The 21,097-nt window shown below is 43.8% G+C and overlaps 1 protein-coding gene across 11 annotated transcripts in view; it reads right to left on the reverse strand.

Moving 5' to 3' along the window:
• Nucleotides 1-19,325, reverse strand: part of CAMTA1 (calmodulin binding transcription activator 1) — an 891,439-nt gene extending 872,114 nt beyond the window's left edge. For 5 of the 11 annotated variants that reach the window (XM_082390202.1, XM_082390203.1, XM_082390198.1 and 2 more), the window contains exon 1: nucleotides 9,961-19,325. In XM_082390202.1, the coding sequence (XP_082246328.1) occupies nucleotides 9,961-9,985 (25 nt within the window). In that variant the 5' untranslated portion in view covers nucleotides 9,986-19,325. The remainder of the gene's footprint in view (nucleotides 1-9,960) is intronic. The other 6 variants (XM_082390191.1, XM_082390204.1, XM_082390197.1 and 3 more) reach the window with 2 other exon arrangements.
• Between the last annotated feature and the right edge of the window lie 1,772 nt (nucleotides 19,326-21,097).

Genomic DNA, 21,097 nt, shown 5'->3' on the forward strand with positions numbered 1-21,097 from the left:
CTTGGCAATTAAATAACTGGAAAGTCAACAAACCCCCAAGAAACCAGAGAAAATGAACTTTTTTTTAAAGCTCACCATTCATCAACTACAGGAGGCCCGAAAAATGCCAGACGCCAGAGGCTCAGCCTCCAACGCGGCCCTGCAGAGGCAAACTCCAAACAAGATTTCTTAAAGAACTGCTCTCACGCAGCACTAAATTACAAGCAGTGACCTCCCTGGAGGAGAAGCTAGAGTCAACAGCTACAGGAGTATATGATCTAGGAAGATAAAACCCAACTCCGACACAAGAGCTGCCATGCCAGTTACATAATTATAATCACAACATACTGAAACTCTAAGTATCAAACAATAGTTATTTAAAATATTTCAAGAGCAAGAGAATCCCTCCCCCCTCAAAAAAAATCCAAATGTATTCCAAAAGTAATTTGCATAGAATATAATTTAATCTGCAGGCCTAACCTCTCTGAAATAAAGTAGAATCCTCTGATTTAGCCAAATTACAACAGAAATGCTACTTTATAATAAAGGAGCTACAGCACAGCACCCTGAACTTCATAGGAGAACAAAAATGTAGTGTCAATATGTTCACAACACAGCTCAATCCACAAAATCATGAGATAATTAAACTGACTGTTTTTAGGATTCAATCTGTTTCGCCAGAAACCTTGTCCAAGCTACACTGATGCAAATCAGCATGAGCAACTCCAGCTCTGTTGAAACAACTCCAGTATCTTATCTTTTGTTTTACCTTTTATCACTGATTTATGGGCTGATGGTAAACTGATTTGTCCATGTGCCAGAAGTCAGCTTGGGAACACAGAACAAGAGAAGAGATTTGGAAGAACCAAACTCATGAATGAAAACGCTGACGTCATAGCTCAGCTCCCAGCAGAGCTCAGGGTAGTCTGTGAAGAAACAGTGCATCTTTGGGGATGTTAAACCACTAGTCATTGAATAAAGGGTATAAGATAGAAAAAGCCCTTGCTCAAAACAAGGGAAGGGGAAAAAAGGGGAGAGAAGAGAGAGAAAGAGGAAGAACCACATTAACAACCTTTTCCCTAGGCCAAATATGAAAAATACACAGTGTATATGCCATGAACAATCATAACTTCTAAACCATGGAAATATTTCATATTATTGTTAAAATTACTATTTTTTTTAAAGTATGGTTAGCTATGTCTCTAAATAAGAACAAAGTCTCATTCGCATCTTAAATCTTCCTCCCGCCGTGTGCCATCACGTTCAAAAAAGAGCACACAACATAGTTTTAGCTCTTCACTAAAAACTATCTGGCATTGCCAAACTATGCCTAATTTTTAAACAATTCTGAATATAACAGGGTGGGACTCAGTGACCTCAGGCAAGCTACTGGAATTTTTATGTGAGGGGAAAAAAATGCTTTTATCTAATGATGTAATATAAACTAATAAAAAAAGAGATTATAAAAATTTGATTTACTTAGAACTATTAAGAACAGCTAGTATGTGGACTGTTCACATTTTTCATCTCTTGACAGAACTTAAAATACAACTAGTAATACAAACTTCTATGAAGTTTAGACACAATTTACTGAAATCCTATTATTCAGGACACTTAAGTAACTGATTCCTAGATTCCTAATGCTTCCCAGGAAATTTAAGATTATTACAGTCTTAGAAAATAAGTGACCCTCAGAGCCTCGATCACCTCTCCAGAGCACAAAACTACAGGGACATTTTCTCTTCTTTACCGTTCACGTGGCTTAAAATAGCCATTCACCCAAAATGGATTTTTTTTTTTTAATTTAAGCAGTAAACAATTTTGCCAATAAACATTTTTAAAAGATCTTATTAAGTTAAAATGCAAACATACCGGTTTTATCTGTAAATCTAAAATGTTAAAAGAGATCATCTCACATTTCCACCACAAATATCTTTGATAGAACATCACTACCCCCTTGTGGATTCACAATAAAAAATCCTTATCTTCAAATTTCACTTTTTAAATGTTTCATTCTGCTGAACTTCCATTAAAGTTTACATTCTCTTCACTAAGGGTTACTTTATTTCAATTACTTTTTAACAGAGAAAAAACACTTAACATTTTAAAATAACCAATTCCATCAACTTCTTTACCTTCTAAGCATCCCCATTTTGGGGACTGTTCTTCATACAATAAGTATATTTGCTGATTTCAACATGGTAACCATACCAATGTTCCATTTTTTCCTTAGGATATCTGAATTTACACTCACAGTCATCATTTTGAGATTATTTTTAAAAAATAAATGGGTAATTTCTTCACTATCGCATCTTTTCTTTCTCTTTGATAACTTCCCACTTTGTACCAATTTCTTTTTATTGCTTCCAAATGGTTTGATATCCATGTGCCCCAGAAAACCAGTGGGGCACACACCTCCTCAAGAATAACTTTTCAGCTAAGAATTAAAAACCAAATCTAAGTTTTAAAAAGACTAACTCTTGATTGTATTGCTATACCCTCAGAAATGCTTTCTGGCAATCTAAATCAACCCTGATGAAGGAAAAAAAGATAGTACCTGGTTTTCAAAGTAGAAAAAAGCTTTGTTTTCTTTCTCTCTTTCTTTCTTTTTTTTTTAGTTGCAGGAGTACCTCTGGCTGTATCTGCATATCATTCTAATATAACACAGATACATACTGTTAAACGTATGCTGTAAAAAAGATTAAATAAACTTAAATATCTGGTTTATCACTTGTTACAGACACTAGATTTAGCTGAAAGTTATAAGTCATCTCCGCAATGATGTGCAGGCCACAGAGAGAAGGTCCGAGTCCTGGTGAGTCGGATGGCCGTTTCAGAGAGTTAGTGCCCCATTTTCTCATAAATGTTGGACACAAAAGTAGGGACACAGTAATTCACTATTACCATGAGAAGACAAATTCCAGTATTCATTCTAATGGTTAGGTGGAAATAAAGGAGGAAAAATCATCCACTTGGCAAGTGTTTTTAAGTGACTAAATACATGATCTTACCTTGTGGTAACTGCTAAGGAAAGATAGGAGAGACGGGCACGGTCTGTTAAATGACTGAACGCTCTGTGTCACCTGCCAACCCCACTGAAGGCTGTCTATGCAAAAAGGAGCGACTAACAACATGTCCAAAGCTAGCAGCTGAGCCGCAGAGGAGGCGGGGTCAGAGCCGGCCTTCGTGGTTTCCTTTTTGGGGATTTTGTTATGAGTGCTGTTTTTAGATTTGGGCGGTGGCGGGGGGTGGGGGGGGGTGTATTTTGGGTGACATTAGGAAGTGAGATCACGGGTGAGATTAATGCCACTTAATTAGTGTCCAGGTGGTGACGTGTTTAAAACTGTTCAGAACTCAGCCCCAAACATTTACTTGAAGGCACGTCACATCGGGCACCTGTAAGTACAAAGCCATACTGCAGAGAGCAGAGTGAGGGATCCAGCCCCAACCAGCACGTCTTCCTCCCCTGCCGATACCCTCTCCTAACAGGCTCAGAAAGGGATACGTTCATTACATGTCTTGAAGGGCCTGGCTAAATCTGAAAAAGAGAAATAAAATGGGACTGCACTTTTCCAAACGAGGGACTCATGTGGAAGAGAACATGCAATTCCACCAAGAATGAGCAAAACATTGGGGTGAATGTAGAAGAACCATTTCAAAAATATCTCTGGTCATTCCAGCTTACGGTATGTCAATCAGCTGAAAGTAAATGAACAGCCCTCTTAAAAAAAAGTGAAAAGGGAAGTAATGTGGCTGACACTTGGCCTCTCTTTGCGGTGGGGTACATAATATTTCTTTTTTAGTCCAGGGTAATGAACTAAAAAATGCTCAGGAAGCATTACCAATCTTTACACAAGGAGGCCCATGACCTTCTACAAGCAATGGCGTTCAGAGCAGAAAGATGCAATAGAACCTTAGAAATACACAGCCAGCATACTGATGGGGAAAAAAAAAAAAACCACCCTTTACTTCGTCCCACCATATAAAAAATTCAAGGATGGCTGTCCTTGTCAATATATACAGAGAAACACTCTCCTTACAAATACATGACAAATATCACAGGATGGAAGACCATCTATACGTTTACAAGTCCCTCTTTCTAATGACAGAATGGTAACACATCTTCATCGCAGGACTGATGGCCACGACATCCATGGATGGCACAAGATACAGGGATCTAACAGCGTCTGATCAACTATATCCTGAACCTGATTAGGTATTCAAAACATAAATAAAAAGAAAAGAAAGACAGATTACACACTATAATCTGGAATAGGGGGTGAATGACCGTGCATCCTAACTCATGTTCTATGGACATAGAAGCAGAGCCAGAACACTTCCTGCCCTCACCCTCAAAGACACCAAAGACAAGAGATGGTACTAAGACAGGCAGCGTGATATTAGAAGACCCCACACTACCTCGTGAATGAAGGCCCCAAATGAAGTATCAATAGTATACTTGCTGCCTCTGCCCAAAGAGGTGTATCGTTATCAAGCCAAAGAAACAGAAAGAAGTTGGCTAAATGCAGCAAAAACAAAAATTTCCAAAATTCTACACAGGGAGGCCCAGGCACCAAAAGGACACAGTATTTCACCGAGGATGCTATCCAGTTACAAATACTACCTTCACCCCTTACCTTGTGGCTTAAATCCCATTCCATCTCCCTTCAAGAAGTAACACTGCCTCTTACTACAGGACAAAAAGAATGGTGAGCATCCCTCTTTACTGAATGATAGAAAAGCTATAAATACAGTAGATCTACAAATTTTTTTTTATAATAACAATGAAAAGGGCAATAAACAAACCTTGTGGGAAGAAAGGGAGGTAGGATTTAAGTCATCTAGAACATCAAAAAGAAAAAAAAAGGTCATGGTAAGTGATTCTAGAAGATACAGAACATTTTAGAAAATGATCTGTTATAATGGAAATACAAGAGAAACACACATCACCTTGTCCCCACAGAAAATATTCAGTCACATATTCACACAGATAAAGGACAATGGCAAACCCCATACTACAACAATCTTAAACAAGAGCTCTTCTTAAGAGTGAAATACTAGCAAAATTGGTTTCTACAGATATTGTAGAGGGGAAATCTGATTTAACATAGGAGGAAAAGAAAAAGTGCATTTCAGGTTAATTCTTTATCATTACTGTCATCATTAGGTACACCAAACCTACACCCCAAAATACTATAAGGCTATTTACCAAAATAAAGAAAAGACACAAATAACAGTACCAATAAAAAGTGTAAAGAATTAAAAATCACATAATAAACAAAAGCAGTGATATGTATACCAGATACCTAGCCTAAGAATGGTCACTACAATTAGGCGTAAAATTTAGATATAACACTTCCTGGCAGCGAAAATCTACCAGCAGCGCATACAGTCCTTACTATCTGATAATATGAAATTTACCAGTTAATCATAAGAGAAAATTTTCTATCATCACTTCCTTCTATAAAGGATGTATTTGATTGCATGTTCTATACAATTCCTACTATGCTTCTGTTCAAATGTTATACAAGCATCCCAATCAACATATACTTAAATGACCTAAAAGTTATACCTAGACATTTAGGAAGAAGATTGACTACTCTTTCTACACACACACCCACACCCACACACACCCCACACACAGTCTGAAGGAAGGCTGTTGAGTGCTTCTCTCAGTCTGCCCTCCACCACCCCGACTCCTGCAGGGACAGGAAAAAGCTCAATGGGATAGTACACTATTAGAGTATCTCTTTGTAAGATTACAATCCAAAGTTCAGAAAAGAATTCCTTACATGAATACATAAAAAGACAAGCACAAGATATATGGTAATGTCATTCGCACTAAAAGGCTAACAAGACCCCTATGGTCTCAGGGAGAGTCACATGACCCCCCCCCCCATGCACACACAGATCCCTGCACGTAATACAAGCTCAGCGAATGAAGGTCTCCAGGATGAATGCACTCAGTGATGGGAACGTGGATGTGAAAACAACTTCTCTCCAAAAGGCCAAATTCAAAGGTCCCACAGAGGAGGCAATGCGCACAACTAGGAGGGGAAAGGAAGAGAACATGAGAATCACCTTCTGTTGCTTTTTCCATAAGGAAATTAGAAAGAAGTACAACTGCACACAAAGATGTATTTCCCCAAAACACAGGAAATGGGAAATGAAGAATGGCCCAGAGGAATGAGGAAGGGAAGAAAGAAATGTTAAGCTAGAAGATGGGCCAACTGAGAAGCAGCCAGAAAGAAATATAATCCCACCAGGCACAGGGGCCACACCCAGCATAAACAGAGAGCTAAAATAATGCCACCTGACTCTAAAGAATAGGTTATTTTAAGAGGAAAGCCTAAAAACTAAAGAAATGGAAAAACGTGGATAAGCAGGATATATAAAGATGTCTCAAAGAGGAGGCAAGAGCAACCCTACTGCTTGGAAAAGGAAAATCTGACCCAATCTGACCGTGAGCAGAGGTTGCCGCGAACACGTCAACATTCTGAATCCACTGAACAATGAGATGAAGAAACCCAACATTTCCCAGGCGCAGGATAAGTCAGGTCTTCAAAAAGCCCAGGGAAGAGATGTCCCGTGGGTCACCCAACCTTGTCCAGAAAGCTGGGGGTAAGGGGAGAGGGGACTGCGGGCAGGGGAGAGTGATGCTCTAACAGAAAGATATAAAAAAGTCATTAAGAGAACAGAACCTGTCTACCTGACCGCACACTGGAAGAGTAAGAGGAAAAGCTGATCTCCAATAATCTACGGGGACAGGTGACACAGAAAGCACAACTGCATCAAGCTCAAAGAAAGGAACGTGAACTTTGCACACTAACCTCCGGTGTGTCCCTCTAACCTTTACCATTTTCGTTCTACTGCCCATGGAATGGAGCACCCTGGTGGGCAGGGAAAATTCCAAAAGGCAGTCGGTGGTACAGGGAAGGGCAGGAGAGGATCCACCACTGGAAGAGAGAGGACTCTACTGGGAACACGCCAACATATACAGCAGATAGTCAACTCTTGTTTTCCCAGGGTCGTTAATACTACACCCTAAAAAGACACAATTCCATCAACTGAATACAGATGCAGGCAGAATAGAAATAGCATAAAAACTTTTAAAAACCAAAAAAAAAAACGAAATTGAGGTCAAAAGCACAACTTTCAGACAATGGGTATGATATCCACTGGATAACTCAATACTGACTGAGGGGCAAAGTCGTGAAGTCAACGACTCATGCTGAGCAATCCTCCCGGTAACCTTGCCCCGGACTCAGTAACCCAGGTGGAGAGTCTCCTCGCTAGAAAAGCGCTTCAAGGTCCAAGAGCGCAGTCCTGACAAAGCCTGTCGGGGAGGACGGGGCTCCACACTCGGCCGGTCCCAAAGTAAGACGGGGCTGCTGAGTGAGGCACCCAGCAGCCATTCCAGCTATGGGAGGGAGGGGGGAGGGGCCCCAGAGCCAAGCGGAAATGGCCAAATACACAACCGTGATGCTCAGAGAGAACCTGGAGAATCATCCCTCCCACCCTTCCACAAAGTGTCGCAGGCCTTCCCAAAGGTACCTTTTCCTAATGTGCACAACCTCTCTCAATTATTTAAATGGCCAAAATAAAACAGTGACATATTTATGGCCATTCATTCCTAGTTCTGTCACAGAAACACATATTCTTCTCACCTGCCCCTATCCTTCGCCCAAAATACATGAAATCTCTCTCTCTCACATGGCAGTAAAGAAGTCAAGATGGGAACTTTTCACCCCGTGAAGAACCAAGCAGAGAAGACCACCCCTAAATTCAGAATGCCTAAGTTTTGGTGCACATGGGCAAGCCCTCTACACTTTGTGTATTCAGGGACTTGGTGGACATTCAGGATGTCATTCTGCTTATTCAGTACAGTACAAATGACAAAGGAAAGAGTGGTTAAGAATTGGCCATTTATCAATGAGTCTCCTGATTCCTCTAAGCCTGAAAGGTTACCAACAACAGTGATATACAGCTATGCCCTTACACGTCAAGGTCCCCATATACACCCAAGATGTACAGACAGTCAGTCGTCTAACCCTTCCAACTTCCTGTGTATAGGTAACGAATGTGATTTCACATATAAATACATGCCTATGTGCGCATATATATATATAAACAAATGCATAGTATCATTTTTTGCCAAAAGGGAACCAGAGCAGTAAAAAACCAGAAAGCATCCAAATTTCCCCTTCACCTGAAACCTATAAGATCGAAAGAAATGTTTGGATCCCACGAGAGACAACACCAGGGCCCAAGGAAGGTTCTAGTACAACAAGGAGCACACCAGCAACCTCTTCCCGAATGGCATGTGGGCGACATGGGTGTCTACACTCCCTTTTCTGGATGGAAAGGCATATGGCTTCTTCTTACCCAGCCAACATGAATACAATTTAAGAAAATTAGAAAAAGTCAAGGTAACAGGCTCACTAAATATGGCTGACTGGGAAACAGAAGCCATAAGGAGGATATGAGTTCTCTTAAAAAAGAAATGGGAAGTTTATTTCCAGGGAAGGTTCAAAGTCTCTTGAATGTAGGATGTACGAAGTCTGGTTCTCACTGCACAGAAGACAGTAATCCGAACACCAAAAGCCAAGGGCACATGAACCTCTTTCTGGGGGGGGAGGGTAGCGTCAACTGATGAATGCTGCCCCGACCTAAGAGCAAGAGTGAACTGGAAGCAAAAATAGACCCGTTTCCCTCAGACACAGGCCGTCACTGCCGGGACCCCGGCCTTACATCTGATGGGGCAACCACCCTCACCCAGACGAGAAACTCCAAGGAGAGAGACGTGTCAGGGGAGAGAGACAGATGGGGAAAGGGGCACTGGAATGTCCAGTTCCTCCCAAAAGAGAGAGAGGGCAACTCAAAGGGTATTCAGGAAATGAGCTCACCCTAACCCAGGAAAGTGTGCGGAGAGCGTGCATAATCTGTAAGAAGTATGTGCTTTCCTATTTAGAAATGACTTCAGAGCTGTACAGGCCCCCACTATCCACTGGGTGAGGGAAGAAGAACGTGGGGAGCCCGAGTCCCCTTGTCCTGACAAAAGGGTCAATAGATGGTGTGCAGAGGCACCAAAAGATTCCACAGAGGATGAGAGGATGATACGGACCCCTCTACCAAAGGAGGATCAGGGTCACAGAAGGTAAAGGGCAAGGGAATATGGAGAGCATCACTTGCCACAGGAACGGAGACCCCACCCTCCTGGCTGCGAGGGGTGCAAGGGCAAGAGTAGGATGGGAGCGACTGCTGGGGGCGGGGATGCTGCGCAGGCCCCCTCCCAGGAACGGAAGGGGGAGGGGTCACACGAGGCCCTTCGGCCCGGGGACGCTCAGCAGGAGGGGGTCCCCCTGGTGGGGAGAAGCGCGGGGACCCCGCCGGCTTCGGGAGGCGCCCACGGGGCTCCAGGGTGAGGCTGGACAGAGACTGCCCGGCCCCGCCGCCGAGAACCAGGGGCGGCGAGGCTGAGCGCCGGCCGTGCCCCGACGGGGACCGGTCCGGGGCAGCGGGGCGCGGGGCCAGAGGGGGCCTGAGGAGGATAAACTTTCCGCCCCGCGGCCCCCACCGGGCCCGGCGCGGGGGGCGGGGGGCGGGGGCCGCGCCGGGCCCGGGAGCGGCGGGGATGCCCGGTCCGGGTGGGGGAGGCGCCGGCCCTCCCTCCGCGGCTCCTCCTCCTCGCTGGGCCCGGCCCCCGCCCGCCGGCCCCCCGCCCCTCCGGCCCCAGCCCGCCCCCGGGTGGGGGTGTGCGGCGCCGCGCTCCGCCGCCCCGCGTGTCACCTCAGGACCCGGCCGCGCTCCGCCCCCCCACCCGCCGCCCCCTCCCCGGCCCGGGGCGCCCGCCCGCCGCCGCCGCCGCCGCCGCCGCGCCCCCGCGCTCCCGCCCGGCGCCGCCGATGCCCGGGATGTCCGGCGGGGCCGGGTCCCGCCGCCCGCCGCGCCACCCCCGGGCCCTCACGCTCCGGCTCTTACCTTCCGGCTTGTTTTCGGCAGCCATTTCCCCTCCGCGCGCCACATCCTCCTCCTCCTCGCGACCGGGACCCCGAGCGCGCGCCTCGTACCGCCGCCGCCGGCCCAGCCACCCCGCCGCCGCCGCGCACCCGCCCTGGCCCCGCCCCGCGGCCCACGCACTGAGCCCGTTGGGCCGCGCGGCTGCCACTCATCGCTCCCGCCACCAATCGCCCCGCACCAGGGGTCTCACTACTCTCCGGGAGGAGCGTCCTATCCATCCGGCCCATTGGCTAGTCACCACCCAACGGAATGAAAGGATTGGTCAAGAATCAACGCCCCCTCCCCACCCACTCCCAGGAAAGCCCGCCTTCCAGACCTAAACAAAGCTTTCCAGTGGCCAGAGCACGAAAGAACTGCCCAATCAGGAAGGGGCCGACACGGAATATCTCCTCGAGGCCGAGACGTGGCGTTTTGATTGGGCGTTACTACAGTGTTTCCCAGGCCGTCCAGACCAATCAAAGGGGGTTCCCGGAACTCGGGAGCGGCGAAGGGAAGCCCCGCCCCCGAGCGTGACCGTCATGAGGAAGGCGCTCGCTCATTGGCGCGCTGGGGCTTTTCCCGCGTGCTCCCGGGGCTGAAGGACGTTCCCGGGGAAGCCGCTGCCGGCGCGTGGGGTCCCGGTGGCAGTGGAGGACGCGGCGGAATCTCCGGGATTCCTCGGCCTGTCGCTTCCGGGGGCAGCGGGGGCCGGGGGCCTCGGGGCTGGCGTCGGCCGGGCGCCGCGCTCTAGAGCCGGCCGGCCCTGGGGTCCGGGCGTCGCTGCGGGCTGTGGGGGAGGGGCGCGCCTCCGCCAGGCCCCGCCCCTTCCCCTCCCCCTCACCGGCGCCCCGCCCCCTCGGCCAGCTCCGCCGCGGCCCCTCGAGCGGGTGCCTGGCCCGCTTGTGCCTGTCGTTGCCCGCCCCCGGTGTGCTCCGTTGTCCCCTTTTCTAGAGGCTTAAAATACTGAAACTTTATTTTGGTCACGTTGGCCATGTGACCCGCAGATCCGATGACTCATAGATGCCTGTCCCAGGATGAGGCCGCTGAGCAGAATCTTATAGAAACGTTAAGCCTCGGCGAGCGTGCTCGGTGGGCGAGGCAAGCCAAGTTTGCTTCGGTCCTGGGCTCACATTCGTGGCTTTTCCGATCGAATATTCCGGCGTCCACCGCACTCACGCCCCGTGCGAGGTGGGGAGACCAGCTGGGTTTCAGTCGCGGGGAGAGAGCCCAGAAGCGGGTTAGGATCCATCCTGGGGGGGAACAGACACACCGCTGCAGCTTCTCTGGAAATCCGTCCACATCTAGTAAACCAGCACACACTGTACAGACAAGCCTAAAGCCAGATGAGATGGCAAAGATGAAAATGCCCCCTCCCAGAGAAATTCGGGAATTGTGCACGTGGGCAGGTAAGACCGGAAACAAAGGAGAGGGCTGAAATCTCCAAGTTTTTAAAAAAGGAAGAAAAGTTGAATGAAAAGCAGAGCTCCAACCGCTCTGTGTGAATCTGGTACGGTTTGCAGTGAGAACCTTTCAATCCTCTACATTTTGTTTTGTCCTTTGCTTCCCGTGGATGACAGCTACCAGCAGCAGCGAAAGGTCCTCGTTTGAGTATTTTGGCACCAAGATTGATTGTCAAAGTGAATTTTGTACCAATCCTAACAACATGTGTTCTTTTTCTCGTCTTCACAACTGAAAATTTCTTAAGTTTTTCAGAAGTAAAGATGTCCCAAAAGAATGTTTTGTATTATACACTAATTCTTCAACAAACTTTCATTTTATGAGGGTCAAAAAATGCAAAATTTTAACAACGAGGGTACAATATTTTATCAATTAGCATTCTTAATACCACCTATGTTGACGATCTGTGTGGTGAAACATATTCTTAAAAGTGCTGGTGGCCTTGAAAATTAATGTAACCCTTTTGAAAAGCAATTTTACAGTATGTATTAAAAGCCATAAAAAGTCTGCATCTTTTGACCCAGTAATCTTACTTCTGGGAATCTATTCTAAGGAAATAACACTGAATGCCAAAAAGCTATATGTGTGAAGGTATTCTTCACAGAATCACCATATTTGTTACAAAAAAAAAAAATTGTGCTAATGCTGGATGTTTAATAACTAAATTGTGTTGTATCTACACAATAAAACATCATGGTAGTCACAGACATTAGACACAGAAAGAAAAGTTTACCCATTGCTAGGTGGGGGGAAAAAAGTTTTCAAAATTATGGCATTCACTTGTTACATATGATGTGATTCCAGGTAGAAAAAACTGCATTTTGAAAAAAGACTGATATAAAATACACCCAAGAAATGATATTTGGGGTATTGTGAGTGGTTTCTCTTATTGTCTCTATTTCATATAATATAGCTATGCTGTTTTTATAATTAAAACATATACTTAAATTTAAAAATAATGTTATCCAGTGTGTACTAGAGACCAGACTCTGTTAGATCCTGAGGATGTAAGGTTGAATAAAGTTGAGTGTCTCCCTCCAAGGAGCTCACAGCCTATAAGGGTTAACAGATATGAACAACAGTAGGTCAAGGTGCAGTGGGGACACAGGAGAAGGTCATGAATATCACCTGGGCCTCGAGTGCAGCCTGTAAAACTGTAAAACAGTGCTGCTCTTATCACTAACTTTTTTTGTTTTTGGAAAATGTAGTTATAAAAAATATGATGTATGTTAACATGTAATGGGTTTCTATTTTTAATGAACTAATAAATATTTTTTGTATTTCTGTACAACCCATGCACACCAGATAAACAAATCACAAAACAAAAGCTCTTCAGAGTCCTCAGTTATTTTTATGAGTGTAGTAAATGTATCCTGAGATCAATGAGTTTGAAAGCCTCTGGGCTGGAGAATGAGATGTTTTGGGGTGGACTGGCCAGCTGGTGTCTTAGACCATTCCGGAGGCTGTAACAAAGTACCAAGGATTGGGTGGCTTATAGCAACAGAAATTTACTTCCCCCAGTTCTGGAGGCTGGAAGTCAGAGATCAGGGAGCATCCTCAAATGACAGAGAGCAGAGAGGGGAAGCAAACTGTCTCATGACTCTTAAAAGGACACTAACCCCGTCATGGCACACCCATCCCCCATGGCCTCATTTAATCCTAATCACCTCCTGAAGGCCCCACCTCCTAATACCATCCCACGGGAGGTAGGGTTTCAACACATGAATTTGGGGGGAGACACAAACATTCAGTTCATAACAGCTGGTGTTTGCCTTTGCTTGGGAGGGTAACGAAGAGGTGGGTACTTCCAGTAAGGGAAGTGACCTGAGTTGCTAAAAGCCCAGTTGGAAAGCAGAGGAGTCAGAAGATGTGCTGGACACCCCATCCCATCCTTTGAATCCTTGGCCATTTTGGCCCTAATGTTCTTCAAGGAAAGAATGTTACTGTCCAGGACCAGATAGACATAGGTAAACAGTGGGAATATTAAATGGTTACTTTTTACCTCAGAAAGACTTGTAAAAGAGCGTTGTTTCCTGGTCAGCTTTCTGAAGTAATTAAAGTGACCATTATTACTGCTGATGATAATAATAAAAGTGCTTGGACTTGCTTCCTTAAACTCAGGGTACTGAAGCTCCATGTTACTGGGTTGAGAGACGAAAGCAAGGACTGAACTGAACCCATTTGAGAGCTCAAAGACTCCTAAAAGGGAAACTCACCAACACAGGTCAAGAAAGAAATAATTATTCTATTTATGCCTTCCTTAGCTTAGAAAGGTAATGATGATATCCAAAAGTCCTGCTTCCAAAAAGTTTCTCCCCTTGCCTTTCCTTTAATTAATTTTTTAAATTTCAAGATCACTGTAGATTTGCATGCCATTGTAGGAAATAATACAGAGAGATCCTTTGTCCCTTTGCCTTTTCAAGATAAAAAATAATGAAAACTTGTGAGCTTCTGAGAACAAACCTTTCACTAATATTCCTTGTTTTCCCTATCCTGCAAACATTCATCTTCCCTCCTCCCCCCATGTCCGTTCAGCAATTCTGGCAACCATTGCAATCTCGGAATATCTACCATCAGTATACAAGAGTAAAGACTTGTCTGATACCCCAAATATAAGGAGATATCTAGGCCTAGTAGACCTGAATTTCAGCTCACTTGAAATATAATTTGAACATAAAAGGCCCAATTGGCGGACCAGTAATCTGCTGAAATTTTGAAATGAATAAGTGGTTTCCCTTGTTCAGTATTTACTGAAGTGTAGTAAGGCAGAATGGACAGTAGTCCAAGGACCAACCACACCACTTCTGGCTGTTTTGTTTTCCTTTTAATGTTAAAACCCAGAACACGGACTTCCCTGGCGGTTCAGTGGTTAAGACTTCGCCTTCCGGTGCAGGGGGTGCGGGTTCGATCCCTGGTTGGGGAGCTAAGATCCCACGTGCCTTGAGGCCAAAAAACCAAAAAACATAAAACAGAAGTAATATTGTAACAAACTCAATAAAGATTTTAAAAATGGTCCACATCAAGTGAAACTTTTAAAAAAATAAGTTTTAAAAATACAAGAGCAGAACATTATCCATCGCAATAGGGGTTTCAAGAGATGTTTTTAATAGAATACTACTCAGCCATGAAAAAGAATGAAATAATGCCATTTACTGCAACATGGATGGAACTAGAGATGATCATACTAAGAGAAATAAGTGAGAAAGAGAAAGACAAATATATGATATCACTTATATGTCAAATCTAAAATATGACACAAATGAATGTATCTAGAAAACAGAAACAGATTCACAGACATAGAGAACAGACTTGTGGTTGCCCAGGGGGAGGAGGGGTGAGGAGGAGATGGAATGGGAATTTGGGATTAGCAGATGCAAACTATTATATATAGAATGGATAAACAACAGGTCCTACTGTATAGCAGAGGGAACTGCATTCAATATCCTGTGATAAACCACAATGGAAAAGAATATATAAAAAGAATGTATATATATATATAACTGAATCACTTTGCTGTACAGCAGAAATTAAGACAACATTGTAAATCAACTATACTTCAGTAGAAAAGGAGATGTTGTTTAAACAATCATAAAATCTTTCCACATCACCCAACTATTGCATACAACATATCTGAGTGCACCCGCTCTCCAGGGACCCTCCTTGGAGTTACAGCTAAACGCCTTTGATAGAATGTATCTCACCTCCATACCCGAATAAAGAGTCAACCCAGTTTTTTCTAGACTTTCCCTTTAAAACTGGAGTCTTTCCCCTCCCTCTTGAGCCTTCTGGTATGACAGCCGGATAGTTTCTTTTATTCAATCCAAACTCAGGACCAAAGAAATGCCTTTTTTTTTTTTTTTTCTAAAGAGGGAAAATGCTAAAGAGATGGGGCTTTGCTGGTTCGGATGGGCGCTTCATGACTTCCAAAGTTAACAGATCTAGGAGACCAGCAAGACAGTGGACTCGGGAACTAGACTGCCTGGGTTCACGTCATGACTCTTGTTCACCAGCTGTGTGACTTCCAGCAAGTTCCTTCACCTCTCTGAGATTTCCTAACCAGAAAATGGAGATAATAATAGTACCAACCTCAGACAATTGTTGTAAGAATTAAATTAGTTGATCTTTGTTAAGAACTTAGAATAATGCCTTGAACTTTGTTAACACTATATATGTATTTATTACATAAAATAAAAATACCTCTGGCCAAAAAATGAAAAAGAAAAAACAGATCTAGGAGACCAGGATGCCACCTCTGATTCCTGGGACCCAGAGAGACATCAGTGGAACCCCCAGAATCTCTCTAGAACAAGGACTTGGGGAGAGCAGTGTGATTGGAGGGAGGGGACAAGGGGACTTCAGCATATGCACAGCAGGGCCCAGCTTGCACGTCCATTGTCTGTTTATCTGGGGTGCTTCCAGGAGGCTGAGGGGGATGGTAAGGTTGCTGAAGTCACCCCCGGCTACCACTGAAGACTGGTGAGACCATGTGGAGGGCTCACATATTTGTTTTGTCTGTTTTGTCACTTATTTGCTGCAACACGTTCCAATGTAATTTATGTCGACTCTCAGTCTTCTAAGGAAACTTTGTTTAGTTGTTGCAAGTAAAATGACCTGTCAAAACACCTGAAGGGAAAAGCTGCCGCTCTATCAAAGACTATCAATAGTTTTCTTTGACAGTCACTGAGAAGCCAGCACCCAAGAAGAATCAGACCGATGCTGTCTACCCTAGAAAATAAAAAAAGGTGTAGACTCAGAGGTATTGCCTTGTCATTAGCTTTTCTGTTTTTCAAACGAAGTGAGCAATGTATTTTTCTTTGTGTATTAAGCTGTGACATATTACACAGCCATTAAAAAGATGGGGGTAAATCAATGTGTGCTGTTATGGAAGGTTCTTCAGCTTAAATGTGTCACTGAAAAAAAAGAAAGGCACAGGGCACAATGTATACTATTCTTGTGTGTGTATAGATACAATGTTCATTGCATATATAGATATTCTTGTATATACAGAAAAAGTTTCTGGAAGAATAACAAGAAATGTATTGCCTGCAGTTGCCTTTGAGGGTGGAACAGAAAAAAAAATAAGGCTTACTCTTCATTTGATATGGTTTAAATATTTTTGCCATGTACATTCATCCAACAAATATTTATTGGGTGCCTCCCATGTACCAGATACTGGTTCTAGGTGCTGGGGATACAACAGTGAACAAAACAGACAAAAATCCTGCTCTCCTGGAGCTGATATGGAAGTGGGAGAGACATGATAAACAAGCAAATGTATGATCGCAGGTTAGAGAAGGATAAATGCTGGGGAAAAAATAACATAGAAGGAGAGGGTGGAGGGATGAAGGTGCTGCTTTAGATAAGGTGAGGTCTCAGACCTGAAGGAATTGAGGAAAGCCCGGCAGTTATGGGGGGGGGAAGGAATATTCTGGGCAGAGGGAACAGCAAGTGCAAAAGCCCTGGGGCAGATGCACACTTGGTGTGTTGTAGGAACTGTGATGAAACCACTCAGAAAGAGCTCTGGAACAAGAATCCAAAGAGGAATCTAAAGCCAGTTCACACAGGACTTTGAATTCCATGGTCCTAGAAAGCTGCTGGAGGGTATTGAGCTGAGATTATTATCTCAGTGGTGTTGTAAAAGGATCCCCCTGCCACGATGTGCGGAATATCCTATAACGGAGCAAGAGAGGAAGCAGAGAGACTTGTTGGGAGACTCTTGCAGTCATCAAGACTTGATGGTGGCTTAAACAAGGTGCATTCGTTTCCTGTGGCAGCTGTAACAAGTTACCTTAGTGGCTTCAAACAACGTAAGTTTCTTCTCTCACAGTTCTGGAGGCCAGAAGTCCAAAAGTCAGTTTCACTGGGCCAAAATCAAGGTGTTGGCAGGGCTGTGCTCTCTCCGGAGGCTCCAGGGAATAACCGTTCTTTGCCTCTTCCAGCTTCTAGTGGCTGCCAACCATCCTCGGCTTGCGGCCGCCACGCCCATCTTTGAGGCCAGCATCAAATCTCTCTCTGCCCCATCTTCACATTGCCCTCTCCTGTGTGTGTGTTCCAAATCTCCCTCTGCGTCTCTCTTATAAGGACGCTTGTGATGGCATTTAGAGACCACCCAGGTAATCCTGGATCATCTGCCTCATCTCAAGATCCTTAACTTGATCACATCTGCAAAGACTCTTTTTCCAAATAAGGTAACAGTTACAGGTTCCAGGGATCATGACCTGATATCTTTGGGGGCCATGATTCAGTCCAACATACCAGGGCAGGGCAAATTTTTTTCAGTAAAGGACCAGGTAGTAAATATTTAAGCTTTGCAGACCCTATGGTCTCTGTCACAACTACTCAATTGTCACAACTGCCATTGCAGTGCAAAAGCAACCATGGACAATATGGAAATAAATAGGATGCCTATGTTCCAAAAAAACTTTACAAAAACCAGCCACAGGTCTTAGACCAAAGTGGACGTCCTAAGAGGTACGTGGATTTGGAATATGTACTGAAGGTAGAGAGATTGCCCAGGTTTTGCTGATGAATTGGAAGTGAATTATTTAAGAAAGAAATGCTTTGGGCCAAGGTTTGACTCTTAGAATTTTGCCTGAGCAACTGAGTTAATGGTGTTGCCACTTAAAGACAGGGACAGAGCAAGTTAAGGATAAGAATTCCATTTAGGACTTTTAAATTCTGAAATGTCTATTAGATATCCAAGTGGAGATATCAAGAAGGCAACTGGATATATGCATCTGAGGCCCAGAGAGGTTGTGGCTAAGAGATACAAAATTGATGAGTAACCAGCATTCAGTGGCATCTACAACTATGGAACGTGATAAGATTTCCTAGGGGAGGGAGTGTAATTCACTCTTTTACTCAATCATAATTTTCAAAAAATTTTTAAAATCATGAAATAAAGTGAATATGTACGGAGAATTTTCTTTAGCTCTTTAATTAATGAGGGAACTAGTAAGGCGTTGAAACCGGTTCAAAGGAGAATTTGAAGACCACAGGTATATTCATAGACAAGGAAGAATGCTTGCTAAAAGATGCAAAATTCATTCACATCCTACAGGGCAATAAAGTGTCATATTTGGGGTTATCTTTTCTGTAGGACAAAAATTAATCACATCCATGGGCAAGAATCATTTGCGTTACTCTCAATTTTCTACTTCTGCTGAGTCCATAGAAAGGAGTTAAAGATGCTCGCTCCTGGAAAATCAGCTCCTCCCCAGAGGGTCCACTAGGCAATGCCCAACACTGTGCTGAAAGGATGCTCTTCCTCATTTCCAAATCACAGGCAAATTTTTCCTGACATTCTCATTCAGCATTTTTAAAATTTATTTTATTGAAGTATAGTTGAGGGACTTCCCTGGTGGTCCAGTGGGTGGGACTCCGTGCTCCCAATGCAGGGGTCCTGGGTTTGATCCCTGGTTGGGGAACTGGATCCCACACGCATGCTGCAGCTAAGTTCACATGTCTCAACTAAGATCCCACGTGCAGCAACCAGGACCCAGTGCAGCCAAAATAAATAAATAAATATATATATTTTTTAAAAAGTATAGTTGATTTACAATGTTGTGTTACTTTCTGCTGTACCACAAAGTGATTCACTTATACATATATATATTCTTTTTCATATTCTTTTCCATTTTGGTTTATCACAGGATACCGAATATAGTTCCCTGTGCTATACACTAGGACCTTGTTGTTCATCCATTCTCTATATAATGATTTGCATCTGCTAACGCCAGACTCCCACTCCATCCCTCCCCCCATGCCTCCTCCCCCTTGGCAACCACAAGTCTGTTCTCTATGTCTGTGGGTCTGTTTCTGTTTTGTAGATAAGTTCATTCGTGTCATACCTTAGATTCCACATATAAGTGATATCATATGGTATGTGTTTTTTTTATTTTACTTAGTATCATACTAAGTTATGACTTATTTTACTTAGTATGATCATCTCTAGTTCCATCCATGTTGCTGCAAATGGCATTATTTCATTCTTTTTTATGGCTGAGTAGTATTCCAGTGTGTGTGTGTGTGTGTGTGTGTGTGTGTGTGTGTGTGTGTGAGTGTGTGTGTGTGTGTATACCACATCTTCTTTATCCATTCATCTGTCAATGGACATTGAAGTTGCTTCCATGTCTTGGTTATTGTAGATAGTGCTGCTATGAACATAGGGGTGCATGTATCATTTTGAGTTATAGTTTTGTCCGGATATATGCTCAGGAGTGGGATTGCTGGATCATATGGTAGCTCTATTTTTAGTTTTTTGAGGAACCTCCATACTGTTCTCCATAGTGGCTGCATCATTCGGCATTTATGGAGCATCTACTAAGGGACAGGCACCCCTCTGCGAAATTAGAGTACATCAGTGAACAAAACCCAGATCCCAGGTCTCTTGGTGCTTATCCTCAGGGAACAATAAACATAATAAAGAAATAAATTCTGTAGTATGTGAGAAGACCGTCAGTGTCATGGAAAAAAGAGAAAGTGGAGCAGTTTGAAGGGGATCAGGAGTACCCATGCTGGGAAGATGCAATTTTTTGGTCAACGTAGATGTCATTAAGAAATTGACATTTGGACCAAGACTCGAAAGAGGTGAGGGAGTTAGCCATGTGGATATAGAAGAGAAAAATGCTGAAAATATAAAAAAAGAGTTTGGAATTTTTAAAAGAAGGTTAATTTTGTTTTTAATTAGTGAAAAAAAGCAGTAAAATTGGAGTCATAGGTTGAGTCAAAACATTTTGTTTTCCTGCCTACGACTCATTCTTTCAAATTCTAAGCAGACAGATGCTGTGAGTACAAGATAAATGTGAAATCAGAAGAATAATTTCAAGTCCTGATCTTTTCCCCTTTCAGAAGGAAAATTGGCTCTTCGTTTTTATTGGAGGAGAGACCCATCTGCCTTACTCTCCCACCCACAAAGAATCAGACTGCATGTGTGACAATACTTAAAGGAAAATGAACATTTTAGTAGTAAATAGCAATTCAGAAATAGTTTTCTTTAAAGAGAATATCTGCTAGTTAATGAAAGTGCTGCTCTGGAGAAGATCTGGAAATCCTGATCTGATTTCCAAAACTCTGCTGCAGTCAACGTGGGAGAATTAAGTTTTGTTTCTCTGCTGTTTATTTGGAGAGAAAGGGGGGCTGGGATTATTTCCATTTTAATTCAAACTGTGTAACGCAGAGCCTGAAGACTTGTGCAAAGATTTCTCAAAGCACAGTTTTCTTCAGTGACAAAAGATTTCTTCCTTTTTTCATCTTGTCAAGCATAATCACTCACAGATAAAGTCAATTTGCTCTTCTTGCCTTCACGTTGGGCTATTTCCTTTTACCAGCTGACTAACGTTTTCTAGGGCAGGTTGGAATTAATCATTCAGCATCCTGAGATTTTTCAGGCCAGCCAGGGCTGAGGATTAGAAACAATAAAACCAGAGTTCGCCCTCTAACAGAAGACCTCACACTTGGCCAGGTGTCGACCTGAGACCACCTGAGTTTGGGAAATTTTAACCAAATAGCCCAACCTTGATTCTCCAGATCTGGGAAAATGTGTTCATTTGTCACCCTAACTAGAAGTCATTTGTACTAATGATTCCAGAACTAGTGACCGTTTTCTGCTTTCCCAGGAGGCCTCACCATCAAATGCGAGCACACTTCATTGTTTTTCATC

Source organism: Balaenoptera borealis (assembly GCF_965194805.1).
Source record: "Balaenoptera borealis genome assembly, chromosome: 1".
Classification (NCBI taxonomy): Eukaryota; Metazoa; Chordata; class Mammalia; order Artiodactyla; family Balaenopteridae; genus Balaenoptera; species Balaenoptera borealis.